Below are 25,208 nucleotides of genomic sequence, written 5' to 3' on the forward strand. Positions count from 1 at the left end.
TGATAGAATATTGTTGCAGTTCACGTTAACTACAATAAGCATACATTAACACCCACGTTTTTCTTTGCACATATCATCGAAAATTCTTAAATATTGTTTTAATTACAATTATAATATATAATATATAAAAAGCTTAATATCGTAGAAATTATTACACTGTTAAACTAGCTTCTATAATTCACTTCCTCTCCGATGTTTATTATGCTATGAATCGAAATAAGATACGTGATGATACATGTCAAGCTTTGGATAATAACAGTAATTAAAAATATATTTTTGATCAAAAATACAAGAAGTGACGAATATTTCATAGAAATCCCTTACTCTGGAGTTCTATATTGCTGAACCTTTAAAAGCCACATTGCTTTTATCTTATGGAAATGTTATTTGCCCCATCGCGTGACAAATATTGTAGCTTATCTATACTTTGCCTCATAAAAATAATATTCCGTCGCAAACTTGATATTACGGTAATAACAGAGACACATAAAAAGGGGTGTGGCGAACAAGTACTCTACAATATCACAAAGTAGTGTCGTGAGGCTATAGACATACTGGGTGTATTCCGATCTCTTGTAAAATTTGTCTATTGTTATTTGAAGTGTGATTATATAATGTAACCATACAATTTTTTTACGAACTGTTTAAATAGTATTATTTGTTAAGATATTATTTGTTAAGATATTTTAGATTTTTTATGTCAAATGAGAATTGATCATTTTGTAAGTATAACAAATATTATGAATTTGTAAGTTTTATATATTACAAAATAGAATTGTATAATTATATTATGTTTATTTTTAACTTTTTTACATTTTATATATCAAAATTTGATTTATTTAAAGACAACTTATTAGTAGAAATGTTTTTACCTGCACAATGTCAATGACAATTGAATACTTAAGTAATTCAATTTTGAAGTCTATTTAAGTGAAATTAAGCTTTATATTATATATATGTCAGAAAAAAATTTTATTTTTTATTTTTTTTATTTTAAATGTACGTATGATATTAGACATATAAATAGATATAAATATAAATATAAATATAGATATAATACTATGAATAATTTATGTATAGGCAAAATTAAATTTTAAAAAGTTTGAATGATCATGCTGAAATTTACACTTACACTCTGCGCAGTCAGCGGATGCTGGCAGCCGCTTACATGGACATCGCTATTTAAATATATGATGTATAACAGTTATAGAATATTGTTAATTTGTTTGTTATGTACATTTACAATATCACAAGTTGTGAATATTATACTAAATATTAATAACTTTGACGAAATAAGCGATAATATATACATGACGTTGACGGTATTCATCGCAGCTTATAAAATAACTACTATGTGGGTAATTAAGAAGTATGTCATAACAATAATCAATGTTCTTAAGGAGAAGCCTTTCAAACCGTCGGAATCATGCGAAGTAATAATTCGACAAAAATATGACAAAACGATAAAGTAAGTATTATTCTCGAATTACATAAGTAAAGTCATCAGTCATAATTTAATAATCAGAATATTTTAATTGCATTATTGCATTGTGTTATTAAATACATTATAGTAATACAGAATGTATTAATATTTTAAATATCTAAATTATTTAATTTTAAGACATTGTACATATATAGTGTTTAGCACAATATGATTATTTTCTGAACATAATTATTTAATGTTTTAATTATTATCTGTGTTATTCGTGGGATATTAATAATTTATAAGCATTCTTCCAATGCCATCAATATTCCATCAATATTCCACAAACAACACAAATGTAAATAGTAATATAATTTAAAAAAAATAGTGCAATAAGAACATTAAGTAAATTTTCAAAATTTAAAATTTTTCAAAAACAAGCGAATGTAATAATTTTTCATAACTGAGTATTAGAAAATATTTTTATAAGAAATACATTTTATAGGAAATACGCAGTATGGTATTATGGCCTCGTTCAAGTAACAGTCATATGCATAATTTTAAATGCTATTTTTATGGATTTTATGGAAGGAAACTTGACATACAAAGCATGGGTGCCATTCGACTACACATTACCTATTATATTTTTGTTAATATTTACTCATCAAATAATAGGCATGTCAATCTGTGCGGCTGTAAACGTTGCCTGTGATAGCCTGATAACCGGACTCCTGCAGGAAATCTGCTGTCAGTTCGAGATTCTGGAATATCGATTGACGAAAATCTTACACGAAAAACATATTCTTCACGATTGTGTACGTCACCACAATCGTATATATGAGTTAGTTTTTAAACCACTCTGTTATTTCAAAAATTTGCAATGTAATCCTGCACAAAATTGTTTATTTGTATGTTCTTTGGAAATTCTCATCTTAAAATAATTCGGAAATTATTAAATCGTCTAATAAAAAATGTCATGAAAGATATTCGAGATTGATAAATAATTTTTAGACAGATTAAAATTTTTTATTTAATCATAGATACGCTCGTATAGTAAATCGCAGGTTTGCGAAAATAATTGCTCTCCAGTTCGCAGTAAGCATGCTAGTAGTGTGTGCTAATTTATATAAATTGGCTGCTATTTCTCTCTTGATGATTAATGGAAGCCTTGTTACACTAATACTATATACGGCCTGCATGTTATCACAGATCTTCCTCTATTGTTGGTTTGGAAATGAACTCAAATTAAGAGTACATATGTATATATAATTTATCTACATATATTATGATCTTATATTTATATATAAAAAAATAAATTATTTTTTATTCTTTTGTAACTTTTTCTTTTGTAACTACTAGAACTTTAGAGTATAAAGATACAAAAAATATCAAAATAAAAAAGAAATATTATTACATAATACATGATTCATCATTTTTAATAATACACAATGCTTAAAACGTTTACTTATAGAGTACCAAAGTAGCAAACAGCATATACAATATAAAGTGGCAGGAGCTTGATAATGAAAATAAAAAATCTCTTCTGTTAATTATGAGACGTTCAATGATTCCCATTGAATTTAAGAGCGCGGTTGTCATTACATTAAATCTTGACTCGTTTGTAGTTGTTAGTATTAGTTGATAATAAAAACGTTTAATTTCTTTTATAAATGTTTTAAATAATATGAAATGCATTAACAATTTTTTTTACAGTTACTTAAAACATCGTATTCGGCTTATAATATATTAAAACGCGCTCAGCAAGGTTGATGAACAGAAATTGTATTTCATATTCCATGAATCGACATACAAGGTACGTTAAAGATAAATTATATACTACATATTAGTTAATATCAATGATATAAACATGTCATTAATATCTAATTTATTTTTACACAATATATGAAATGTTTGCGGAAGATTTTATACACGCATTTTATTTGTGTAAGAAAAAATATTAAAATGAGAAACAAAAGCTTATAATAAGAAACAAAATTAAAATAATATTACAAGGAATTTATATTAATAGTAAAAATACATATTCTATCCAAATGAATAATATTAATAAACTTTTCCGCTATTTCTATTATTCAATTTCTATTATTTCTTCTTGGACTATAAATATTTATAAGCTACATTGAAACTGTTGATTGATACTGTCGATTTTATTGTAATAAATAATATTGCAACTGTAAAATGCTTGCAAATAAATATATTACAATAAAAACATTTTATTATAACTATTGTGAATAACTATTAATATCTTCAGCATTTTTCACATTTAAAAATTAAAGCTATTTCCCTCGCTTATATGTATAGAAGATGTTTCTATATAAATGGTATTTGAAATAACTGCTAAACATAGAATATATAATACAAAGAAAGTATAAATACACTATCTTTATAATTTTTTATATAAAATCTGAAAATATATAAAAGAAGTTTCATTTTCTAAATTTTTTAAGTTTATATTAAAGTTCTCTCTTTTTTTTTAATGGTGCATTATATTTTCATTTTACTATAAAAGCATAAACAAGACAAATTCAATAGTCTCTTCAAATTGACTCTGAATGTGTTTCAATTTAATTCAAATGGTTTTTGAATCATTCATACTGTTTCTTATATGCAAAACATTATAGCTTCTATTTTGGCATCAATTTATATCTTTATTATTGCTGGTATGGTAATTAAGCTGAAAATAATTTTAGTTCTTTCATAATTATCAATCAAATTGAAACTTTGAAACTTTTGGCGGGTATGTGTGTGTGTGTGTGTGTGTGTGTGTGTGTGTATAGATTTATCATAACTTTATCTAAGAGTTCTTCAAAATTATCAGTCCTTATAATACATAGAATGAATGATGTTTAACAACAATAACGTAAATAAAATCTTTTAGTGATTATCACTCATACCTATTCACAATACCAATCAAATTTATCAATGCAGACATTATGCTAGTAAATCTCAATACTTTCGTAACGGTTTGTATGAGAAATTTATTTTTTCTATAGAATAAATAAAATAATTCATTAAGTTTGATATTAATTCTATGTTTAGATATTTAAAACATTATATTCACGTTTTATCACATTTTATTTACATCACATATGTGACGTAGCACAAGCTTAAAAAGTGTTATTAATAATAAATACATATTAAATTTATATTATTGACACATCGCTAGTGATAGCAATCAGATAATTAAGGTCAATAACAAATTTTTAAGATCAAATATTATAAAATTAAAAGTAATATAAAAGGCTCTGTAGTAATAAGCAAAGGTAGTATAAAAGAAGGGCAACGAGCCAATGACGCAAATAAAAAATTATAATTCAGCTAAGAAAACTTAATACAAAAACATTTAAAATACAATAAAATGAAACAAACGTTTCAACTCCAATTGAGTCATTTTCAATGCCATCATACAATAATATAAATGTCGTTCTAAATTGAAAATTAATACATAATCTTACAATATTCTTAAAATTAACAAATAATTCTTTCCTCTTTCGGTGTAATACGCTGTGAGTCATTTTTATCAAGAATTAACAAAGTCATAAGAAAGTTCTTAGTAAATCTGTTAAAAGTCCCATAATACACAACAAGAAAAAAAAGTGAAATGTGGTCCATTTTGTGGTACAGTAAAATAGTCTTTTTAATATAATAGGTTATTAAAGCAAATTCGCAAAAGTAACGAGCATCTGACTTAAACGATGTCACACAACGAAAATCTGATTTTCGTGTGACGAAAATCGGATTTTCGTTGTGTGACATCGTTTAAGTCAGATGCTCGTTACTTTTGCGAATTTGCTTTAATAACCTATTATATTAAAAAGACTATTTTACTGTACCACAAAATGGACCACATTTCACTTTTTTTTCTTGTTGTGTATTATGGGACTTTTAACAGATTTACTAAGAACTTTCTTATGACTTTGTTAATTCTTGATAAAAATGACTCACAGCGTATTACACCGAAAGAGGAAAGAATTATTTGTTAATTTTAAGAATATTGTAAGATTATGTATTAATTTTCAATTTAGAACGACATTTATATTATTGTATGATGGCATTGAAAATGACTCAATTGGAGTTGAAACGTTTGTTTCATTTTATTGTATTTTAAATGTTTTTGTATTAAGTTTTCTTAGCTGAATTATAATTTTTTATTTGCGTCATTGGCTCGTTGCCCTTCTTTTATACTACCTTTGCTTATTATAAAATTGTTAAGAAATGTTAAATAATAGTTAATATATTAATAAAAGAACATGTGCACACGTGATGGAATAAATCAAAATATAGGTAATTTTTAATATTTTTAAAAATTATTTATAATAAAAATATATAAATATAATCTTTCTTATTTTCCATTGCCATAAATATATAAATAGAACAAAATGCAAACTGATCTTTTGTGCTAACAAGCTTCAAACCTTACAATTTATGCAATGTTTTATTTTTGTATTTTTCTTAGTGTTTTATATATATATATATATATATATATATATATATATATGATTGGATGAATTAATAATTAAGATGTTGTTGCAATTAATGTTAAGTATGTAACACTCACACTTTTTGCACATCAAAAATTTGTGTACAATATTGTTTTAATTGTTGTGACTATCAATATGTTATAAAAAGAGTTTCGTAGAATATATTACGTCACTGTTAGATCATATTCTATAATTTACTGCCTCTCCGATATTTATGTTTCACTGGCCATCACAATACAATAGAAATCAATATGTAAAATATAATGACATGTGAAGCACGTGATAGCATGTGAAGCACTGGCTAGCGACAGTAATATTTTTTTTAAAAGAAATATTTTTTTATCAAATATACATATTATAAGTGACGCATGCATACTTCATAGAAGCAACTTATACTTGATATTTTATATTGATGAATCTTCGAAGAAAACCTATATCTCTTTGCTTCCTATCTTATGGAAATATTATTTACAATATTTACTCCATCATATGAAAGAATTGCAGTTTATCTCTTTATGTCTCATGGAAATACATAATGCGCCGTTACAAGATCGGTATTATGATAATAATAGAGACAGAAAAAAGTTTGGCGCACGATCAGTAAGTACTGTGTATTGTCAGAAAGTGGTGTCGAAGGCTATAGACATTTCGGGTATATCTCGCTCTCTGGTACAATTTATTGATCCTATTTGATACGTGAATATGATTTAGTCATATAATTTTTTCCATTAATTTGTCCACAATTAAATATCAATTACTTTTTAAGAAATTTACACTAATACTTTTAATATAATGTTAAGTAATTGATTGTGAGAATCACTTTGTAAGTTAATCATTTTATAAGTATAACAAATATTGTAAATTTATACTTTAAAAATGGAATTGTAGAATTATATATTATGTTTATTTTAAAATTATTTTTACATTTTTATAATAATATCGTTCGGTTTATTAGAAAATTAAGAAAAATTTTTTTACTTAATGTCTGACATTAAACGTTTAAATTAAGGGTAGAAGACTAACTAGAAAGAAAAACATGCCAATTTTTTGAATTCTTTTACGAAAACTATTTACTTTAAAACAGAGTTTTAGCCAATATCCTATAGTGTCCTACATATTAGTTGTACCAGCGCTCTTTGTTAACATTTTCAACTAAAAGTTTTACACTGATACATGTATTGGTTAAAATCCTGTTTGAGTAAAGTTAATAGTTTTCACGAAAAAAAATCCGTAAAAAAAGATACCTATTTGATCTTTCTGGGTATATACCCTTCTTTTAAATAATTTTGAAGTCTATTTAAGTGAAGTTAAACTTTATATTTAAAAATATCAGAAAAAAATATTTTATTTGATACGTATACAGAAAGTATTTTTGTATGTATACAGAAAGTATTACATACACATACGCGCACGTACACGCACACACACACATACACGCACACACGCGCGCGCGCACACACGCACACACACACACACACACACACACACACACACACACGTATAACACTTTCTTTTTAAATCTTATATGCAATTTTAATTTTACTTTTTTTTATTTTACATGTATAATATTGGAATTGTGAGTAGACATAACACTGTATAGTAATTAGAGTGTAGGCAAGATTAAACTTCAAAAAATTCGAATGATCGTGCTGCAGTTTACACTTGTACTTTGTACGGTCTGCGGATGTTGGCAACCGCTTACATGGACATCGCAGTCAAAATATATAATGTATAATAGTTATAGAATATTGCTGATTTGCATAGCAAGTGCATTTACAATATCGCAAATTATGAACATTGCATTAAATATTAACAATTTTGATGAAATAAGCGATAATATATATATGACATTGGCGGTATTTATCGCGACTTATAAAATAGTTACTATGTGGATAATTAAAGAACATGTCGTAACGATAGTCAATGTTCTTAAGGAGGAACCTTTTAAACCATCGGAATCATGCGAAATAATAATTCGACAAAGATATGACAAAACGATAAGGTAAGTATTATTTTTGAATTATACAAACATAAAGTGCAACACAGTCATAATTCAATAATTAAATTTATATTATAATTAATAATAATAATTTCTAAATAATCAGAATGTTTTATCCCATCATTGCGTTATAAAATGCGTTATAACAGTACTTCAGAATGTAACCATATTTATATACTTTATTTAGTTAACACAATTAACATAATGTACATATGTATGAGAGAATTGCTGAATGTGTTTGCCTCAATTGTTACTTCATCAATATTTTACATTATTACTTAATATGAAGACATTTATTAACAAAAATTTGGAATAAAAAACGAGAAATTAGAATAATTATTGCATATTAAGGCCGATCTCACAGATTTCAATGACTTTGACATATGTTGTTAAGGTCATGGCCCAGAGTGACCTCCAATAGATTTTGAATATCGTTTGTTACAATATTAATAACAGAATAAGTTATATAAATAGAACATAATTTTTACAATTTTATAAAGACTTTTCATGCAAAGTTAGGTCCATCCCACCTCTTCCTTTGTCTAGAGGAGTCCAACTTTCCATGCAAAGACTGTGAGTGCCACAGTCTCCTGCGTATTGAAATATGTTTCAAAACAACATAACAAATTTATATATTAAAAATTTAAACATGTAATGATAAACAATAAGAAACATTAAGCTACAATTTCCAATATTCATTTGCGTACAAATCAATATTAAATGGAACATGTAATAAAAAATTGTTTAAATAGTACACATTCGGCGATTCTCTCTTATATCTGTTATGTTTAACATAATTTGATCATTTTCCGAATACAATTATTTTAATGTTTCATTATTACAGGCAGTCTTCCGAATTATATTAATATTATTATATTTTTATATCATGTTCGTGAAATATTAATAATTTACAGCAGAATGCTTCTAATTTATCAATATGTCACAAACAACATAGATATAAATAGTGATATAATTCATAAAAATATAACATTATGAGTAGTATATAAGCAAACGTTTCGAGAACAAATAGACATAACACTTTTTCATAGTCGTTAGAATATTTTCATAAAAAATATATTTTATAGGAAATATGCATTGTGCTATTACGGCCTTGTGCAGGTAACGGTCATATGCATAATTTTAAATGCTATTTTCATGGATTTTATGAAAGGAAATTTGACATTCAAAGCATGGGTGCCATTTGACTGCACATCACCCATTATATTTTTTTTCGTATTCACTCACCAAATAATAGGTATGTCAATCTGTGCGACTGTAAACGTTGCCTGTGATAGCCTAATATCCGGACTCCTGCAAGAGATTTGCTGTCAGCTTGAGATTCTGGAATATCGATTGAAAATCTCATACGACCAACATAGTCTCTGCAACTGTATTCGTTACCATGGTCGTATATATGAGTTAGTTTTTTAAAACAATTTTATTTAAAATATTTGGAATATAATCATTACACGCAAAATGATCTACTTGTACGTTCTCTTCTGCGAAATTCTCATCTCAAAGTAGTTCGAAAATTATTAAATTATTTATTTCATAAAAAATGTTATGAAAGGTGTTATGAAAATGTTTGAAAGTTATATATAGAGAATAGACTAAAATTCTTTTTCTTTCTTTATTTAATGTTAGATATGCGCATATGGTAAATCGTAGATTTGCGAAGATAATTGCTCTTCAGTTTGCAGTAAGCATGTTAGTGGTGTGTGCTAATTTATACAAATTGGCTTCTATTTCTATCGTAATGATCAATGGAAGCCTTGTTACATTAATAATGTATACGGCCTGCATGTTATCACAGATCTTCCTTTATTGCTGGTTTGGAAATGAACTCAAATTAAAGGTATATAATTTATATAAATACATATATGATCTTATATATAGATATAAAAAATATAAATTATATTTTTCGTTTATTATTATTAGAACTTTAAAGAAATAAACATAAAAAATTGAAAAGAAGAAAAAGAAATTTTACTATACAACACGTGATATCTTTTTTAATGAGCAATATTTACATATAGAGCATTGGAGTAGCAAACAGCATATACAACATGAAGTGGCATGTGTTTGATAACAAGAATAAAAAAGCTTTGCTGCTAATCATGAGACGCTCAATGGTTCCTATTGAATTTAATAGCGCGGTTATTATCACATTGAATCTTGATTCATTTGTGTCTGTCAGTATTATAAAAATGAATTTACATTTATAAATATAAATATAAATTTGCTATAAATATCAAGTGTAATATTAAATACTTAAAATCTTTTTACAGTTACTTAAATCATCGTATTCAGCTTACAACTTATTAAAGCACTCTCTACAGGATTAATAGAAATTGTTATTGTTTATATTTCATAAGCGATGTACAAGGTATGTTAAAAAATCAGTTAAAAAATATATAAAATAAATATATTAACATATCGTTGATATATATTGTATATATATTACTAAATTATGTTTAAACAATATATCAATATTTGCGGAAGTACATGCTTGTATTTACCATGTACTTTTTATGGTATAAGAAAAGGTAATAATAGGTATACGTACTTAGGACGAGAAATAAAATTAAAATAATATTACAAGAAATTTATATTACCAATAGACATATTCAAATTATAAAGATTTTGTTATAAACTTTTCCGAGATATTTCTACTCAATTTCTATTATTCCTCCTTAGGTTACAAATATTTATTGCGTTAAAATTGTTTATTGACACTTTATTATAATAAATAATATTGTAGCTAAAAATAATATGCATGCAAGTAATTATAAGTACATTATAATAGAAAAATTTGTTATAATTATTGTAAATAACTAGGGCAAGGTCGTCTATTATGGAATAGGTTCCCAATATGAGATAGCGGGATTTCTGCTAAATTAATAAGAACATGTGATTGATTTTATTATGAACTTGTTACTCATAGAGTGAAACATATTTAGTAAAAAAATCAAAAAATTGTATAATTATTATGTATAACATTCAAATTCTTTGTTCCTGCTTGTATGTAATATAATAAAAACATATACAAAAAGCTTATTTTTATTTTTTCCTTAATTTTTTGTTATTAGACATCATCTCATACAAGAAAACTCTTGTATCTCATATTAGGAACCCATTTTTGAGAATGAGCAAAATCAGCACTTTCGATAAAAAATTTCACATACAACAAAGTTACTAGCTACTATCGATCGCTAACTTTAGGTGGTAAATCTTGAATATATTTCTCATAAAATTAACACGAAAATAAGAATTAAGGTTGCAAATTAAATAAATTACAAATCTTTAAAAAAAGGTATCTCATATTAGACGACTTTATCCTGCTAATATCTTTAACTTTACATTTAAAAAAAAATCTAAGATATTTTCTTACCTGTGTATATAAAGTACATATAAACGAAGAGTAAATGTAAAGTCAACATTCAATGAAGCACTTGATGATATTTTGACATGTGACAGCGAGTCGTAGACGCTAAGACAAAAAGTATATTAGTACCTAACCGGACGTACAAACTATTAACATTAAAATTTCATTGCCGTGAGCTATAGCCAACGATTTACTACGCAACAACCAAGGTATTAATTTCGTAAACAGATAGTAAAAATATTTTGTAATATATCATGAGTGAACTATATTAAAGGTAAATTATTATTAAACGTAATTGTGGAAATATAGAAGACAAATAATACATCTTACTGAGGACAATTCAAAGAATTTATTCTTCCGTATATCTGTTTTTTCTATCTCGTCGTCTTTATAAAAATATTTATAGACAGTTATACATTTGTCTAATAAAGCATATATCTCGAAACACTCTCGTGTCTTATTTCATGAAAATATTATTTCTTAAGAATGTCGCGTTACTAGTTTCGTATTATAATAATAATAATAGAAGTATTGATACATGTGTGTGGGACGAGTAGAAATCAGAATTAGAAAATAGTATAGAGATACAGTAGTACATTGTAATTTGAGGAGATAAAAAACGAAGATTTAATTAAATAATGTTCTCAAGAATTACCTGAATAGTTTATGTTAATTTTATAATAATGTGATAAACAATTGAAATAAATGCAAGTAATATAAATTAATTGGGAAATCTTTGTAAGTGCATATAAAAATAAGGTTTTAAAATCAATTTCAAAGAATTTCTTAACGTTTTTAAATTAGTATATTAGAATCATTCTTAATATTTTCTTCCTCTATCCTTAACAAAAAAGGAAATACTTCAACCATAATAAATAATAACGTAAATGTTAACTGCAAATTGTATAGGCTAATCTACATTAAAAAGAAGTTCAAATGCTGAAATTTTCACTCATGCTCTGTGCGTTCGCTGGATGCTGGCAACCGATTACATGGACATCGCTGTTTAAACATATAATTTATAAGACTTATGCAATATTTCTGATCTCTTCATTATATTTATTTTTGATTTCTCAATTTATAAACATTACATTAAACGTCGGCAACTCTGATGAATTTACCGATGCTTTATACATGATGTTGACGATATTCATAGCAGGCTACAAACAGGTTTATATGTGGGTAGATCGTAAGAATTTTATGATAATAATAAATATTCTTAACGAAAAACCTTTTGCACCATATGAAACACATGAAATAATGATTCAAGAAAAATTTGAGAAACTGGTACAGTAAGTGTCATAAAATTGTGTAATTAAATGCATCAGTTATTCCTCAATTTCTAGATAGCAAATTTCTAGATAGCAATATCTTGTCTTGCTTTTTAGATATTTTATAGTAATTATAGCATTAGTAATTATGGCATTATAGTAATTACAGCGCATCTATTTATATTACATAATAATTTGATACAGATAATCTAAATTATGTTTCATTTTATTAAATTTTTTTTTATAGGATTATGAATATTTTTACATTTGTAAATACCTATAGATAAAAAGTGTTATAGGTGATATGTACTGCAGAAAATATTAAAAAAACGAGTTTATCTCGTGGAATTGCTGTAACAAATTTTATAATTGTTTTATAGAAACAATATGCGGAGATATTTAATCATCGTCTTGATGTCAATCGCATCGATAGTAATGATGTCTGTCTCCACGGACTTTATGAAAAGAAACTTAACATATAAGGCATGGGTACCGTTTGACTACTCATCTCCCGTTATTTATTTTGTTGTATATATTCATCAATTAATAGCTATGTCAACCTCTGGTATAGTAAATGTTGCTTGCGAGAGCTTACTTTGTGGATTCTTACTGCACATCTGCTGTCAATTTGAAATTCTGGAATATCGACTGACAAAACTACCGCACGATCAAAATAGTCTGCGCGATTGTGTTCGTCATCACAACCGTATCTTTGAGTTAGTTTATTTAAACAGTTCACATTTAAGACAAAATTTTTTTAATTTTCCTTCTAATTAAAAAAACTCGGATGCATACAAAATAAAGATATGTTTTAAACAATTATTTATTTCTCAAATAGATAAATAACTGAAACAATAAATAACTGAAGAAGATTTTATATTTTTTACTACAATTTTTTTATAATAATTAGAAAGATAAATGATTTTTTATTTATAAAAATCTATAGAATTTTTGGACGAAAACAACATAAAGAAATATAAATATAGCTAATAAAGTATTGAATTCTTTAACAAATTTCAAATGAAATTTGATTAAAAAAAAAAGATTTAAAAAATATTTTCGCAGAGATTAAATATTTATTAAATAAAATAGTAGTTATATTTATTAATATAAAATTTTCATTGAAGGTAGATAAATTCTGTAAAAAATCTGTAAAAAAGAAGCATAAAAAATAAAATATCATTACTAAAATATTATAAATATTACAAAATATTATATATTCTCTGTATTAAACGAGCAATTAAAATTAAGTAACATAGTCTAATAATTTGTAAATAATTAAAAAATTATATTTGTTAGAATATTAAAGTATTACTGAAAATTTTTAATCTAATCGCAGATATGCATATACGGTAAATAATATGTTCGCAAAAATAATTGCTGTCCAGTTTGCTGTGAGCATGTTGGTAGTATGCTCAAATTTGTACCGAATAGCTATGGCGAGAGATTACGTTAGTTTCATTCCACTAATAATGTATACCAGTGCTATTTTAGTGCAGATTTTCATCTACTGCTGGTTTGGAAACGAAGTCAAGTTAAAAGTACATCTTATTTAAATTGATCCTATTTATATACTGAATATTGTTTAAAATAAATTATTTGTGATGCTAAATGCAAAATAAATACATAACTAAGATTATCAAAAAAAATATAACATTTCTCACTATAACAATATGTTAAATATGCATTTTTATTTGTAGAGCCTTCAATTGATAAATAGTATTTATAATATAGAATGGCTGGCGCTTAGTAATAGTAATAAAAAAGATCTCTTATTAATTATGAAGCGCGCGATGACTCCTATCGAATTTACCAGTGGGTACATAATCACGATGAATCTTGAGTCATTTGTAGTTGTCAGTATCAAATATTTAAAATGGATATTATTATTAAATTTTACAATTATTTTTAATAATTTTTAATATACTTATAATTTTTTTTACAGTTGCTTAAGATGTCATATTCTGTTTTCAATTTGCTGCATCAAACAAATGAATAGTAACATGCTTAATAGGAATTTGTTATTGTTCTCATTAATTTTTATAAAATTATATAAAAAAAAAAGAATGTTGAAATGTAGAAATAAATATTAATACCTTGTTAGTATCGATAAAATGATCTTTAGATTCATACAATTTTATCTTCTTGAAAAGAAGTTATAATAAGAACTCTTGATAACACGTTATAATACATAAAACAATTGTTTTAAGTGTTTTTTGAAGAAGTAAAAAGATATTGATTAAAGAATTTTATCAACAATTTAAAATGTATTGATGCTGAATATATAAATAAAATCATTATAAGCAATTTCATTATGTGTATAAAACATTTTATTTTTTCTTTATTACACACACACAGACATTCTATATAGGGCTTTACAATTGGCTCAATGCTGGGCCATTACTGGTTGCCACAGTTCAATATTGGCGAACTACTAACCCAGTACTGGATGATAACTTGGGCCTAGTACTGACAGATGGTACTAGCTTAGTTATTTGCCAGTGATGGCCTAGTATTGGTTGACAGAACCTTGTCCATCAGTTGACAGCCGTAACGTTGACTATGTTGGTTTCATTATATTATAACTGGCAACCCTGGGACGTTTTACGTTAAACTATTCATTTTTATTTTGGACAGCACTGTCGTAACATCCGATATAATAAACAATTAACATCATTATACACAAATTTCAATAATTATCAATAATTAATTTTAATTTATGCTATACTTATTTATTTTATATATATTTTTTATATACTTTAATTTATTTATACTATTAATTTATATGTATACAAAATTTAAGGATTAAAATTTTGTCTTACCTCATTTACATTCGTGATGTAGAAGAGAATAAATGTAGGAATCATAATATGGAAATAACATCATACACTTATAGATTACGCCTTCTTATAAGATGCCTTCTTATTCTTGCGTGACAAGACTAAAAAAATAGCTATATTCCCCTTTCATTGTTCTCAGGCATACTATACTCGCTCAGAAAAAGAAAATATAGGAATATAACGAAAACATAGTAAATGTAAAACTGAGTATATGAACTATTATCAATATTAAGATTTTATAGAAGTAATTGCAACTAATGATTTGTTAACTGATATTCAAAGTGATATGTTTAAAATTATAGACAACACAATGGAAAATAATAAATATAATATTTTGACGGAACAATATATAATGAGGAATCTATATTGAAGTATTCTGCAAATAGTTAATGACTAGTAATTTATTGATAATTCAAAGAATTCATTTCTCTCCATATATCAGTTTTCCTTCTGTTTTGCTGTCTTTATGAAAATATATTGTATTATACAATTTCTAATAGAACATATATATCAAAAGAATCCCGCATTTTAACTCGTGAAAATATTATTTCATAGGATATCATCGTAGATTGTATGTATGGACAATAATAACGGCAGAGGTACATACAGAGAATACGTAATGGATAGTATCATTATCAGAAAGTCGCGAGACATTCTACAGACATTCCGAGTTTTTCTTTCTTTCAAATCTTATCTATTTTCGTTTAAGACGCAACAAGAGCTTAAATAATCTTTAAAAATTAATGAATAATTTAAATTAACTTAAAAGTGAAATATTGAATAAGCGTAAGTAAATCACGATGCAAAAGGATCTTTGTATAAAAAAGTAAATACATTGTAAAAATATACATATCAAAAGTTCAATATAACAAAAATTAAATTTTATTAAATGATTCCAAATTAATATGTTTTATTAATTTAATAAATTATCTTTGTAAATATAAATTCCTCTCATCAAAATTTAATCAAATCAAAATTTAACAATATCAATTTTTTATATTAAATATCTTTAGTTAAGCTATAAATTGTTATGTAGTTATAAATTATGGAAAATATATTTACAAAATAAAAATATATTTCAAGTAGAATTTTATTAAACAAATTAAAAAATAAAATTTTAATTCCTTTTGTACTCCTTTTTATCGTTTTTAGTAAACTTATTTTATAGTAATTTATGATATTTATCTTTGAAGAGAAACATTTCTATGCAATTGTTAAAAATAATTTAATTAATAAATATTAATAGCAATTGGTGTAAGCAAAACTGCATTAAAGGAGCTCAAATGCAAGTGCTGAAATTTACACTCTTAGTCTGCGCATTTGCTGGATGCTGGCAACCGATTTCATGGACATCATTATTTAAACATACAATTTATAAAATATATGCAATGTTTCTTGTCTCTTCATTATATATATTTTCGATATCTCAATTTATGAACATTGTACTGAACGTCGAAAATTCTGACGAGTTCACTGATTCCTTATACATGATGTTGACCGTATTCGTCGCAGGCTATAAACAAGTTTATATGTGGATAGATCGCAAAAATGTTATGGTTATAATCAACGTTCTTAATGAAAAACCTTTTGCAGCATGTGAAACACAAGAATTAAGAATTCAACAGAAATTTGAGAAAATGGTACAGTAAGTATTAATGTCATGCAAATAAAAAAATTTTTTAATTATTCTCCAATAAAACATTTTCTAAATAACAAAATATTTCTTATATGTCCTCCAATATTTAAAAGTAATAAAAATAATGTAATTATTGTATTCATATTGTATTCGTATTTTACTGACAATTTATACAAATGGATATAGAAATAGATTTACACAGATATATAATATATAACGTAATTTCATTTTTTCAAAAGTTATTATTATTATATCTTTATTTAAAATTAAAAAAATATTTATTATACTTATAAAAACTTATTAAAAAAAAAACTTAAGAAAAATATATATAGTAACTATACAGTAATAAAATAATAGTAGAGTTAAATAAAACTTTTATTAAAGAATTAGTTTAAATAATTTTTATGGTTATTTTATAGGAATAGCACGTTACGATATTTGATTCTCATTATGGCGACAATTATATCAATAGTTTTAACGTCTGTTTTTACGGAACTTTCAAATAGAAATTTGACATATAAAGCATGGGTGCCATTCAACTATTCATATCCTGCTTTATACTTTCTTGTTTATACTCACCAGCTGATAGGCATGGCAACTTCCGGTATAGTAAATGTTGCTTGCGAGAGCGTCATTTGCGGTCTTTTATTACACATCTGCTGCCAACTTGAAATTTTGGAGTATCGATTGACAAAAATGACGCATGGTGAAGACGTTCTGCGTAATTGTGTTTCTCATCACAACCGTATCTTTGAGTTGGTTCCTTATGTATTTTGAAAATTTGAATTATATATTGTATAATACAAAGTTCCGCTTTCCTAAGAATCGCGCGTTCTTTAAATCATACAAAATAATTAAAAGATATAAATAAAGTATAAATAAAGCGTTCTAAACAATATCTTAATTTTACAGATTTTATTTAAAATTAATTTTATTGAATTAATTTGATTCTTTCTTTCTTATTTATTAAAAATCTCAAAGGTAAAAACTTAATATGTATATCTATTTTGATTACTTTATTAGATATTAAATAGTAATGAAAATTCAATTTATGTATAACTTTAAGGGTTATTTGCTATAAAATTAAACCTCTTATATTTAATCACACAGATATGCATATACAATAAATAATATGTTTGCGAAAATAATTGGTCTCCAGTTTGCAGTAAGCATGTTAGTGGTATGCTCAAATTTATATCGAATAGCAATGGCGACAGATTATGTGACATTCATTTCATTGATATTGTATACGGGAGCCATATTGACACAAATTTTCATCTATTGTTGGTTTGGAAACGAAGTTAAAGCAAAAGTATAATATATTTCTCTAAAATAAATTAAATGCATTTTACATATATATAAATATATGTATATTATTAGAGCTATAGGCTACGGTCCAGTTGATGCTATAAATGCTTTGAAGCATTGATTGATCAATCAAATGCTTCGAAGAAATAGCGTAAAGTAGATCGCATCCATAAATAATATTGGGAGTACAAATTAGTTCGGTTAATTTTCCAAAAGCTGGCTCCGGCTGTTGTGAATGGTTCATAGTGACAACTGATTTTGGCGTTTTAAGAGAGGTTAGACATCTGCTAATAATATTCAGTTTATATCGCTTTTAGTTTCATACAAAAACCTTGACTTTTACTGTGTTTAAAATGTCGAATTTTGTGTTAACTAAGCAGCATTTGCGGGAGGTTCTAATTTTTTGCTTTAATTGGAAGAAAAGTATAGCTGAAGCCCATCGAATGCTTGTCGAAGTTGATGGTGACACTGCTCCAACTGATAAATCATGTAGGGAATGGTTTCGACATTTCAAGGATGGAAATTTCAGCGTTGAAGACAAGCCTCGCTCTGGACAGCCAAAAAAATTCGAAGACAAAGAATTAGAGGCATTACTCGAAGAAGATCAGAGTCAAATGCAAGAGGAGCTTGCAGAATCATTGGGAGTAATTCAACAAGCCGTTTCTGCACGATTGAGAGCCATGGGAATAATTGAAAAAGGAAATTGGGTGCCTTATGAACTGAAACCGAAAGACGTTGAAAGGCGATTTTTCACTTGCGAACAGCTAATTCAAAGACAACAAAGAAAAGGTTTTTTGCATCGGATTGTGACTGGAGATGAGAAGTGGATATTCTACGACAACCCCAAGAAGAAAAAATACTACTCTAATCCCGGTCAATCATTGTCATCGACCTCAATATCAACACCAAAGCCGAACATTCATGGTTCGAAGATCATGCTCTGGTGGGACCAAAAGGTTGTTGTTTACTATGAGCTGCTGAAACCTGATCGATTCCATTACGGGCGATTGATATCGGCTACAATTGATTCGTTTGAGCCGTGCATTGCGAGAAAAACGGCCGGAATACGAGCAAAGATATGATAAAGTTTTTTTTTTTCATGATAACGCTCGGCCTCATGTCACTAAAGTCGTAAAAAAATATTTGGAAACGCTCAAATGAGATGTTTTACCGCACCCGCCGTATTCTCCGGAAATTGCTCCTTCTGATTATTGGTTGTTCCGAAGGATGCAGTACGATTTGGCAAGTCATCGGTTCACTTCTTTCGCAGAAATCGAAAATTGGCTCCAAAATTGGATCGCCTCCAAAGACGAGTCATTTTTTCGAGATGGAATTCGAAAATTGCCTGAGAGATGGGGAAAAGTAGTAGCCAGCGATGGACAATACTTTAATTAATCTGTTCATTCATTTTGTTTTGAAATAAATGCATTTTTGAACAAAAAAAATGAATCGAACTAATTTGTACTCCTAATATAATAAAGCTATTTATAATAAAATTGGGATAAACAATATTTGTGTTTTGTAATGTGCAATATTTTTCCCATAGAGCCTTCAGTTGATGAATAATATTTATAATATACAATGGCTGTCACTTAGTAATAGCAGCAAAAAAGGTCTCTTAATAGTCATGAGACGCGCAATGAATCCTATCGAATTTAGTAGTGCGTATATAATCACGATGAATCTTGAGTCATTTGTAGCTGTTAGTATCAAAGATAAATATTATTACTAAATATATTACAACTACTTTAAATAATTTTTAATTTACAATTTTTACAGTTACTTAAAATGTCATACTCGGCTTTCAACTTGTTGCATCAAACACAAGATTAATAACAAATGAATAAAATTACTATTTAATTAACAAACGTTATTGTTCAATCAACGTGTTATAAAATCACTTACATTTTAATTATCATTTACATTTCATTAAATACAAAATTCATACTTTATTAGTAATTAGATAGACTTTCATGAAACTTATATATACAATTCTTACTAAAAATCTTCATTGACATTAATTTTAGTAGCATTAAAAAAAAAAAATTCATAAATTAAATCATGTTAGTATTTCAAAAATTTCACATTAGTATTAAAAATAAAAAATTGTTACAAGCATTTTTGTAATGTGTTTTCTTCTATATTTCTCCATATTTCTAATGTAATGATATTATAAAGTATTAAAACTATTTACTTTTTATCTAAATATTCTGATTTATTATTTAGCATCTTAGTCAACAAAACATTTTGGATTGGATTAAATGTTACGGAAATATTATAGCAGACACAATTTCATATAAGCAATTATAAAAAAAAGTTCTGTTTAAGTTACCAATGTAGTGACGTTTGGATAGCTTTATAACTAAATCTAATTAATAATTAAAATTTTTTTCTTTACCTTATTTATTTTCATTGAAGGACAGAGTATGCAAATTATAATATAGTTTTATAACATACAAATGGAAGCATCAAAATATAATGCGCGCACGCCATTTCAGGCGTGTCTTTTTTTAATTTTCCATAACAAGAAAAACTATAGCTTCAAAAATTTTACAAAAAGTTACCGAAATATCTAAAGATGAGTTTTTGCAAAAAAATTTTAATTTTTAACTAAGTTCTAAATTTTTGATTAAGTTCTAATTTAAAAAGATGATGTTAAAGTAATTAAAATTAAAATAATTTAAAAAATATTAGTTTTTCAAATAAAGATGCTTATACCTTATCGGCCATTTTTCTTCGTTTGTAACTACACAGCATTGGACTTTTCACGTTAGATATTAATATGTGAGAGAACAATATTTACAATCCATCTATACAATATTATTTACAATCCATCTATAATAAAATACACAATTTTGGTACTCACAATGTTTTGATATAGCTTACTTTAGTTATACTTTGACTTGTATTGCATCTCGATGCATAAGAGCTGAGTTATAAACTGTAAGATAATAAAAAAGTATACCATGCAAAATCGAGTATCTGGTTGGTATTAAGATTTTATGGACACCGATTACTATTTTATTAACTAATATTAAGGGTATACATTTCTTGATATTGTGAAAATATATAGTAGTAATAAATATTTTGTCATAGGTACAATAAGAAAACTATATCGATCGTGGAAGTAGTTGAAGGCTAATAATTTATTAAAGAAAATTCTAGGAATTTACTTTTCCGAATTATTTATCTTACTTCTGTACCGCTATCGCTATGTAAAATAACGGGATATTACGCAATTTTTCAATAAAACATATATCTCGTAAAAACGTTGTGCCTTCGTTCGTAAAAATATTCTTTGACATTTATCGTAGATGCAATATTATGTTAATAATCCAAGTAAAGACAAAGACATATTTGTAAGGGTTACAAATAGCATCACTACCGAAAGTAGACTCATAAACATTCGGAGTATCTCGATCCTTTGTAATCCTTTGCTCTATCTGTTTTTGTTTAAGATAACAACTTACATATTTATTTTTTTAATTGTGTGTCAATTTAATAAATTAATTTTGTAAATATTTGACAGGCAGGATAATATAAAATACAAAGGAGTGAATTAATCAGTAAGTTAAAGTATTTAAAAAATATAAAAATGTAATACGTGTTACATCCAAAAGTTTAACTTTTAAAAAAGATTTATATCTAAAATAATTTATTTATTAACTCATTTGGAAATTAATTTGGAAACTACATAAAGGAGAGAAATATATAAAAAAAATTTTTCTTCAAAAATATATTTCTTATAAATAAAATAAAATTGAAAATAGAATTTTTACAGCAATTCCGAGATAGTATTGCAATTAGTACTTCTTGAGCTTTACAATCTTTCTTATTGTTTTCTATAACATATACTGTTTTTTATAATAAAATTAAATTTATTTTGTGTAATCTTTATAAATAAGATATTTCAATTATAATAAACAGTGTTTAATATTATGTAAGAAATATAAAGAATATTAAATTTCTAATATAATTGTATAAATATATGCGGCTAAGAATCTGGCTAAAATTTCGTACACATATCTATCATAATTGATGATACAGTTTTCTCAAATATCTTCCTAAAAGAAGACATTGATCGGCGTAATCGTGCACGAGTTATCATGAAATTAACATATTTTAATTAATTTGCTGTTCAAATTTAGTGTTTGTGTCGGTACGACAATCTTAAATTCTCAGAGTATTGCTTATGCTGCTCTTGTTCTGTATAGTTAAATAAGCAAGCTCTCTGTTTATTGACGGATTTAATTACTTCATTAACTATCACGGTACGCAAATTACAACATTCCAAAGTACGTTCATTTTCATGAAAATGTTAGCTATTTTAAGTGTAATGTTACACCTATGCGATAAATTTTAATCAAAATTTCTTACACTGAAGGTCTTATAATTAATAGCAATTTGTGTAGGAAAAATTGAATTAGAACAGTTCAATGCACGTGCTGAAATTTACCCTCACTATCTGTACAATTGCTGGATTTTGGCAACCGCCTTCATGGACATCCTTGTTGAATCATATAATTTACAAAACTTACGCAATGTTTCTGGTCCTTTCATTAAATATATTTGCAATATCCCAATTTATGGACATCATACTGAATGTCGATAATTCTGACGAACTCACCGATTCATTATACATGATGTTGACCGTATTTGTCGCGGGTTATAAAAATATTTGTTTGTGGGTAGATCGTAAAAATGTCAGAATGCTAGTCAACGTTCTCCGCGAAAAACCTTTTAAACCAAATGAATTTCACGAAATAACAATTCGACAGCAATTTGATAAAAGGATACAGTAAGTATAAACATATATATATATATATATATATACATATATATATATATATATATATATATATCCATGTAATATGTATATTTAATTATAATAATATACAATATTCTTTAAATGCATTTATCTCACAACTTACATAAAAAAATTCTTTATCTTTATACTTAAACAAATTAAAAATTAATTAAATAAGAATTGATAAATAAATTTATTTACATGATATAATAATTATGAGAGAATAAGATATTTCAATTATAATAATCCAAAAAAATATTTAAAAACAAAATAACAAGTAAAATTAAAAAAAAAATATTATAATAGTAAGAAACAAATAAGAGTGGACAATGTATAATTGTGGTCATTTTATATATAGGAATGTTGCGATGCGGTATTTAACCCTCGTAGGTTCAGCGGTTGTCGTAGTAATTATATCATCTATCTTCATGGATCTTTCAAAAGGAAACTTGACATACAGAGCATGGATACCATTCGATTATTCAACCCCAATTGCATTTACTTTCGTATATACTAACCAAATGATAGGCATGTCATGTTCTGGTTTAGTAAACGTCGCTTGCGAGAGTCTGGTTTGCGGATTTTTGCTGCACATATGTTGTCAATTCGAGATACTGGAATATCGATTGAAAAATATCAATCAGAATCAAAATATTTTGCGCGAATGTATTAATCATCACAATTATATAGTTAAGTTAGTTTCTTTGAATAATTTTCTTTTTCTTGAATTTTAAATATAAAATATTATCTCTTTTATAATAATTTTTTTATATCCTTTCATTAAAATAATAAAAACTTTTATTGGCTAATAAATATATGTAAAATACCACAGATTCAGAGAATTTTGACTTGAAATTTTATGATATAGAAATATTTTGCATTTGTTTTAATAATTGATCATTAAGTACATTTAATGACGTAAACTCGACACAGATAATAAATAATTGAAATAGATACTTAGAATAATGGATTTAAAATCTTCATCTAATCGCAGATATGCGCACACGATAAATGACAAGTTCGCGAAAATAATTGCTGTTCAATTCGCGGTGAGCATGATGGTGGTGTGTTCAAATTTATATCGAATGGCTATGGCAACAGAGTACATGAAAATTGTTCCATTGATGATGTATACAGGCTGCATGTTGGCACAGATTTTCATTTATTGTTGGTTTGGAAATGAAGTCAAGTTAAAAGTATATATTTGATTTAAAACAAATTAATTTTATCATTAAACTTAAATAAGATATAAGATAAATTAATAACGAGAGGAGTCATTAAGAAAAGAAACTAAAACAAATACATGATATTCTTTTCTCGTAATTTGCAATATTTTCATGTTTTTATTTATAGAGCCTTCAGTTGGCGAATAGTGTTTATAATATAAATTGGCTGGAACTTAGCAGTAGCAGCAAGAAGAGTCTACTAATAATTATGAAACGTTCGACATTTCCCATCGAATTTAGTAGCGCGTATATTATCACGATGAATCTTGAATCGTTCGTAGCCGTCAGTATCAATAAATTAAAATTAAAATTATTGCTGACTGCAAATGTTTCGAATATTTATAAATACATCTATAATTTTTTACAGTTACTTAAGATGTCTTATTCGTCTTTCAACTTGCTGCATCAAACACAAGAACAATAACGTGTTTATTAAATAGAAAGTAATGTTTTTTATTTTTATTTTTGGTTTTTTATAAAATCATATTAGAAACGCAGAACTATGTTAATAAATAATATTGATGCTAATCGTTTTATTAAAAACAAATAAAATTTTTTATGACATTTTTTATAAAAATTTACTTAAAACTGCAATGTGCACAAAACATATTAGTAAATTTATAAATATATTAATTTATGAATAAAATTGTGAATTTAAACATAATATTGTAGAAAAAATTCATATTAATAGTAAAAATAAATAGAATTGTCGCATATATTTCTGTAGCATATATTTCTTTTCTTTTCATATAATTTTTTCACATCATTATCATGAAATGCTTTAATAATTATTTCGATAATTGAAGCAATTATG

General features: G+C 26.0%; 5 protein-coding genes and 1 long non-coding RNA gene across 47 annotated transcripts in view; 5 read left to right on the forward strand and 1 right to left on the reverse strand.

Annotated features, from left to right (window-relative positions):
* Nucleotides 1-21,548, reverse strand: part of LOC147910591 (uncharacterized) — a 98,409-nt gene extending 76,861 nt beyond the window's left edge. For 4 of the 19 annotated variants that reach the window (XR_015544173.1, XR_015544181.1, XR_015544167.1 and 1 more), the window contains exons 1-7: nucleotides 20,760-21,548; nucleotides 17,633-17,887; nucleotides 16,721-16,930; nucleotides 15,400-15,561; nucleotides 15,017-15,216; nucleotides 11,313-11,411; nucleotides 9,167-9,232 (exon numbers count right to left, since the gene is read on the reverse strand). This is a non-coding gene — a long non-coding RNA (uncharacterized LOC147910591). Of the gene's footprint in view, nucleotides 1-9,166; nucleotides 9,263-11,312; nucleotides 11,412-15,016; nucleotides 15,217-15,399; nucleotides 15,562-16,720; nucleotides 16,931-17,632; nucleotides 17,888-20,759 lie in introns of all 19 variants that reach the window. The other 15 variants (XR_015544177.1, XR_015544168.1, XR_015544185.1 and 12 more) reach the window with 14 other exon arrangements.
* On the forward strand, nucleotides 163-5,729 carry LOC105143659 (odorant receptor 46a-like). Of its 7 annotated transcripts, none has more exons than XR_015544166.1 (8): nucleotides 163-722; nucleotides 1,081-1,468; nucleotides 1,929-2,264; nucleotides 2,464-2,674; nucleotides 2,895-3,050; nucleotides 3,137-3,236; nucleotides 4,320-4,404; nucleotides 4,481-5,729. XR_015544166.1 is itself a non-coding variant. In XM_087403192.1 (8 exons), the coding sequence occupies exons 2-7, from the start codon at nucleotides 1,107-1,109 to the stop codon at nucleotides 3,191-3,193; spliced, it is 1,044 nt and encodes a 347-aa protein (XP_087259318.1). In that variant the 5' UTR covers nucleotides 163-722; nucleotides 1,081-1,106; the 3' UTR covers nucleotides 3,194-3,236; nucleotides 4,320-5,729. The 7 variants fall into 7 exon arrangements, 6 of the variants coding, with proteins under 6 accessions (XP_087259318.1, XP_087259315.1, XP_087259320.1 ...); XM_087403192.1 differs by having other exon boundaries at nucleotides 1,081-1,322; nucleotides 1,401-1,468; nucleotides 4,320-5,729; XM_087403189.1 differs by having other exon boundaries at nucleotides 4,320-5,729.
* LOC105143660 (odorant receptor 94b-like) lies at nucleotides 6,004-10,581 on the forward strand. 6 transcript variants are annotated; one of them, XM_087403173.1, is made up of 6 exons: nucleotides 6,004-6,591; nucleotides 7,507-7,924; nucleotides 9,007-9,339; nucleotides 9,566-9,776; nucleotides 9,958-10,113; nucleotides 10,210-10,581. In XM_087403173.1, the coding sequence occupies exons 2-6, from the start codon at nucleotides 7,563-7,565 to the stop codon at nucleotides 10,264-10,266; spliced, it is 1,119 nt and encodes a 372-aa protein (XP_087259299.1). In that variant the 5' UTR covers nucleotides 6,004-6,591; nucleotides 7,507-7,562; the 3' UTR covers nucleotides 10,267-10,581. The 6 variants fall into 6 exon arrangements, with proteins under 6 accessions (XP_087259299.1, XP_087259296.1, XP_087259297.1 ...); XM_087403170.1 differs by having other exon boundaries at nucleotides 7,530-7,924; XM_087403171.1 differs by having other exon boundaries at nucleotides 7,530-7,924; nucleotides 9,958-10,077.
* On the forward strand, nucleotides 11,756-14,889 carry LOC105143661 (odorant receptor 46a-like). Of its 2 annotated transcripts, none has more exons than XM_011052112.2 (6): nucleotides 11,756-12,044; nucleotides 12,216-12,598; nucleotides 12,958-13,293; nucleotides 13,917-14,118; nucleotides 14,278-14,433; nucleotides 14,523-14,889. In XM_011052112.2, exons 2-6 carry the CDS (start codon nucleotides 12,243-12,245, stop codon nucleotides 14,574-14,576), a joined length of 1,104 nt encoding a protein of 367 aa, XP_011050414.2. In that variant the 5' UTR covers nucleotides 11,756-12,044; nucleotides 12,216-12,242; the 3' UTR covers nucleotides 14,577-14,889. The 2 variants fall into 2 exon arrangements, with proteins under 2 accessions (XP_011050414.2, XP_087259374.1); XM_087403248.1 differs by having other exon boundaries at nucleotides 12,216-12,484.
* On the forward strand, nucleotides 15,555-20,480 carry LOC105143548 (4-vinylanisole receptor-like). Of its 4 annotated transcripts, none has more exons than XM_087403178.1 (6): nucleotides 15,555-16,243; nucleotides 16,664-17,062; nucleotides 17,473-17,808; nucleotides 18,164-18,365; nucleotides 19,908-20,063; nucleotides 20,141-20,480. In XM_087403178.1, the coding sequence occupies exons 1-6, from the start codon at nucleotides 16,218-16,220 to the stop codon at nucleotides 20,192-20,194; spliced, it is 1,173 nt and encodes a 390-aa protein (XP_087259304.1). In that variant the 5' UTR covers nucleotides 15,555-16,217; the 3' UTR covers nucleotides 20,195-20,480. The 4 variants fall into 4 exon arrangements, with proteins under 4 accessions (XP_087259304.1, XP_087259306.1, XP_087259307.1 ...); XM_087403180.1 differs by having other exon boundaries at nucleotides 19,908-20,022; XM_087403181.1 differs by having other exon boundaries at nucleotides 18,164-18,233.
* A 187-nt stretch (nucleotides 21,549-21,735) lies between the features above and the next one.
* Nucleotides 21,736-25,110, forward strand: LOC105143550 (odorant receptor 46a-like). 9 transcript variants are annotated; one of them, XM_011051938.2, is made up of 7 exons: nucleotides 21,736-21,927; nucleotides 22,510-22,632; nucleotides 22,774-23,159; nucleotides 23,527-23,862; nucleotides 24,163-24,217; nucleotides 24,522-24,677; nucleotides 24,762-25,110. In XM_011051938.2, exons 3-7 carry the CDS (start codon nucleotides 22,798-22,800, stop codon nucleotides 24,816-24,818), a joined length of 966 nt encoding a protein of 321 aa, XP_011050240.1. In that variant the 5' UTR covers nucleotides 21,736-21,927; nucleotides 22,510-22,632; nucleotides 22,774-22,797; the 3' UTR covers nucleotides 24,819-25,110. The 9 variants fall into 9 exon arrangements, with proteins under 9 accessions (XP_011050240.1, XP_087259336.1, XP_087259332.1 ...); XM_087403206.1 differs by having other exon boundaries at nucleotides 21,739-21,927; nucleotides 22,510-22,656; nucleotides 24,163-24,364; XM_087403207.1 differs by having other exon boundaries at nucleotides 21,739-21,927; nucleotides 22,762-23,159; nucleotides 24,163-24,364.
* The last annotated feature ends 98 nt before the right edge of the window (nucleotides 25,111-25,208 follow it).

The sequence above is a fragment of the Acromyrmex echinatior genome, chromosome 2 (assembly GCF_024713525.1).
Source record: "Acromyrmex echinatior isolate Ae372 chromosome 2, ASM2471352v2, whole genome shotgun sequence".
Classification (NCBI taxonomy): Eukaryota; Metazoa; Arthropoda; class Insecta; order Hymenoptera; family Formicidae; genus Acromyrmex; species Acromyrmex echinatior.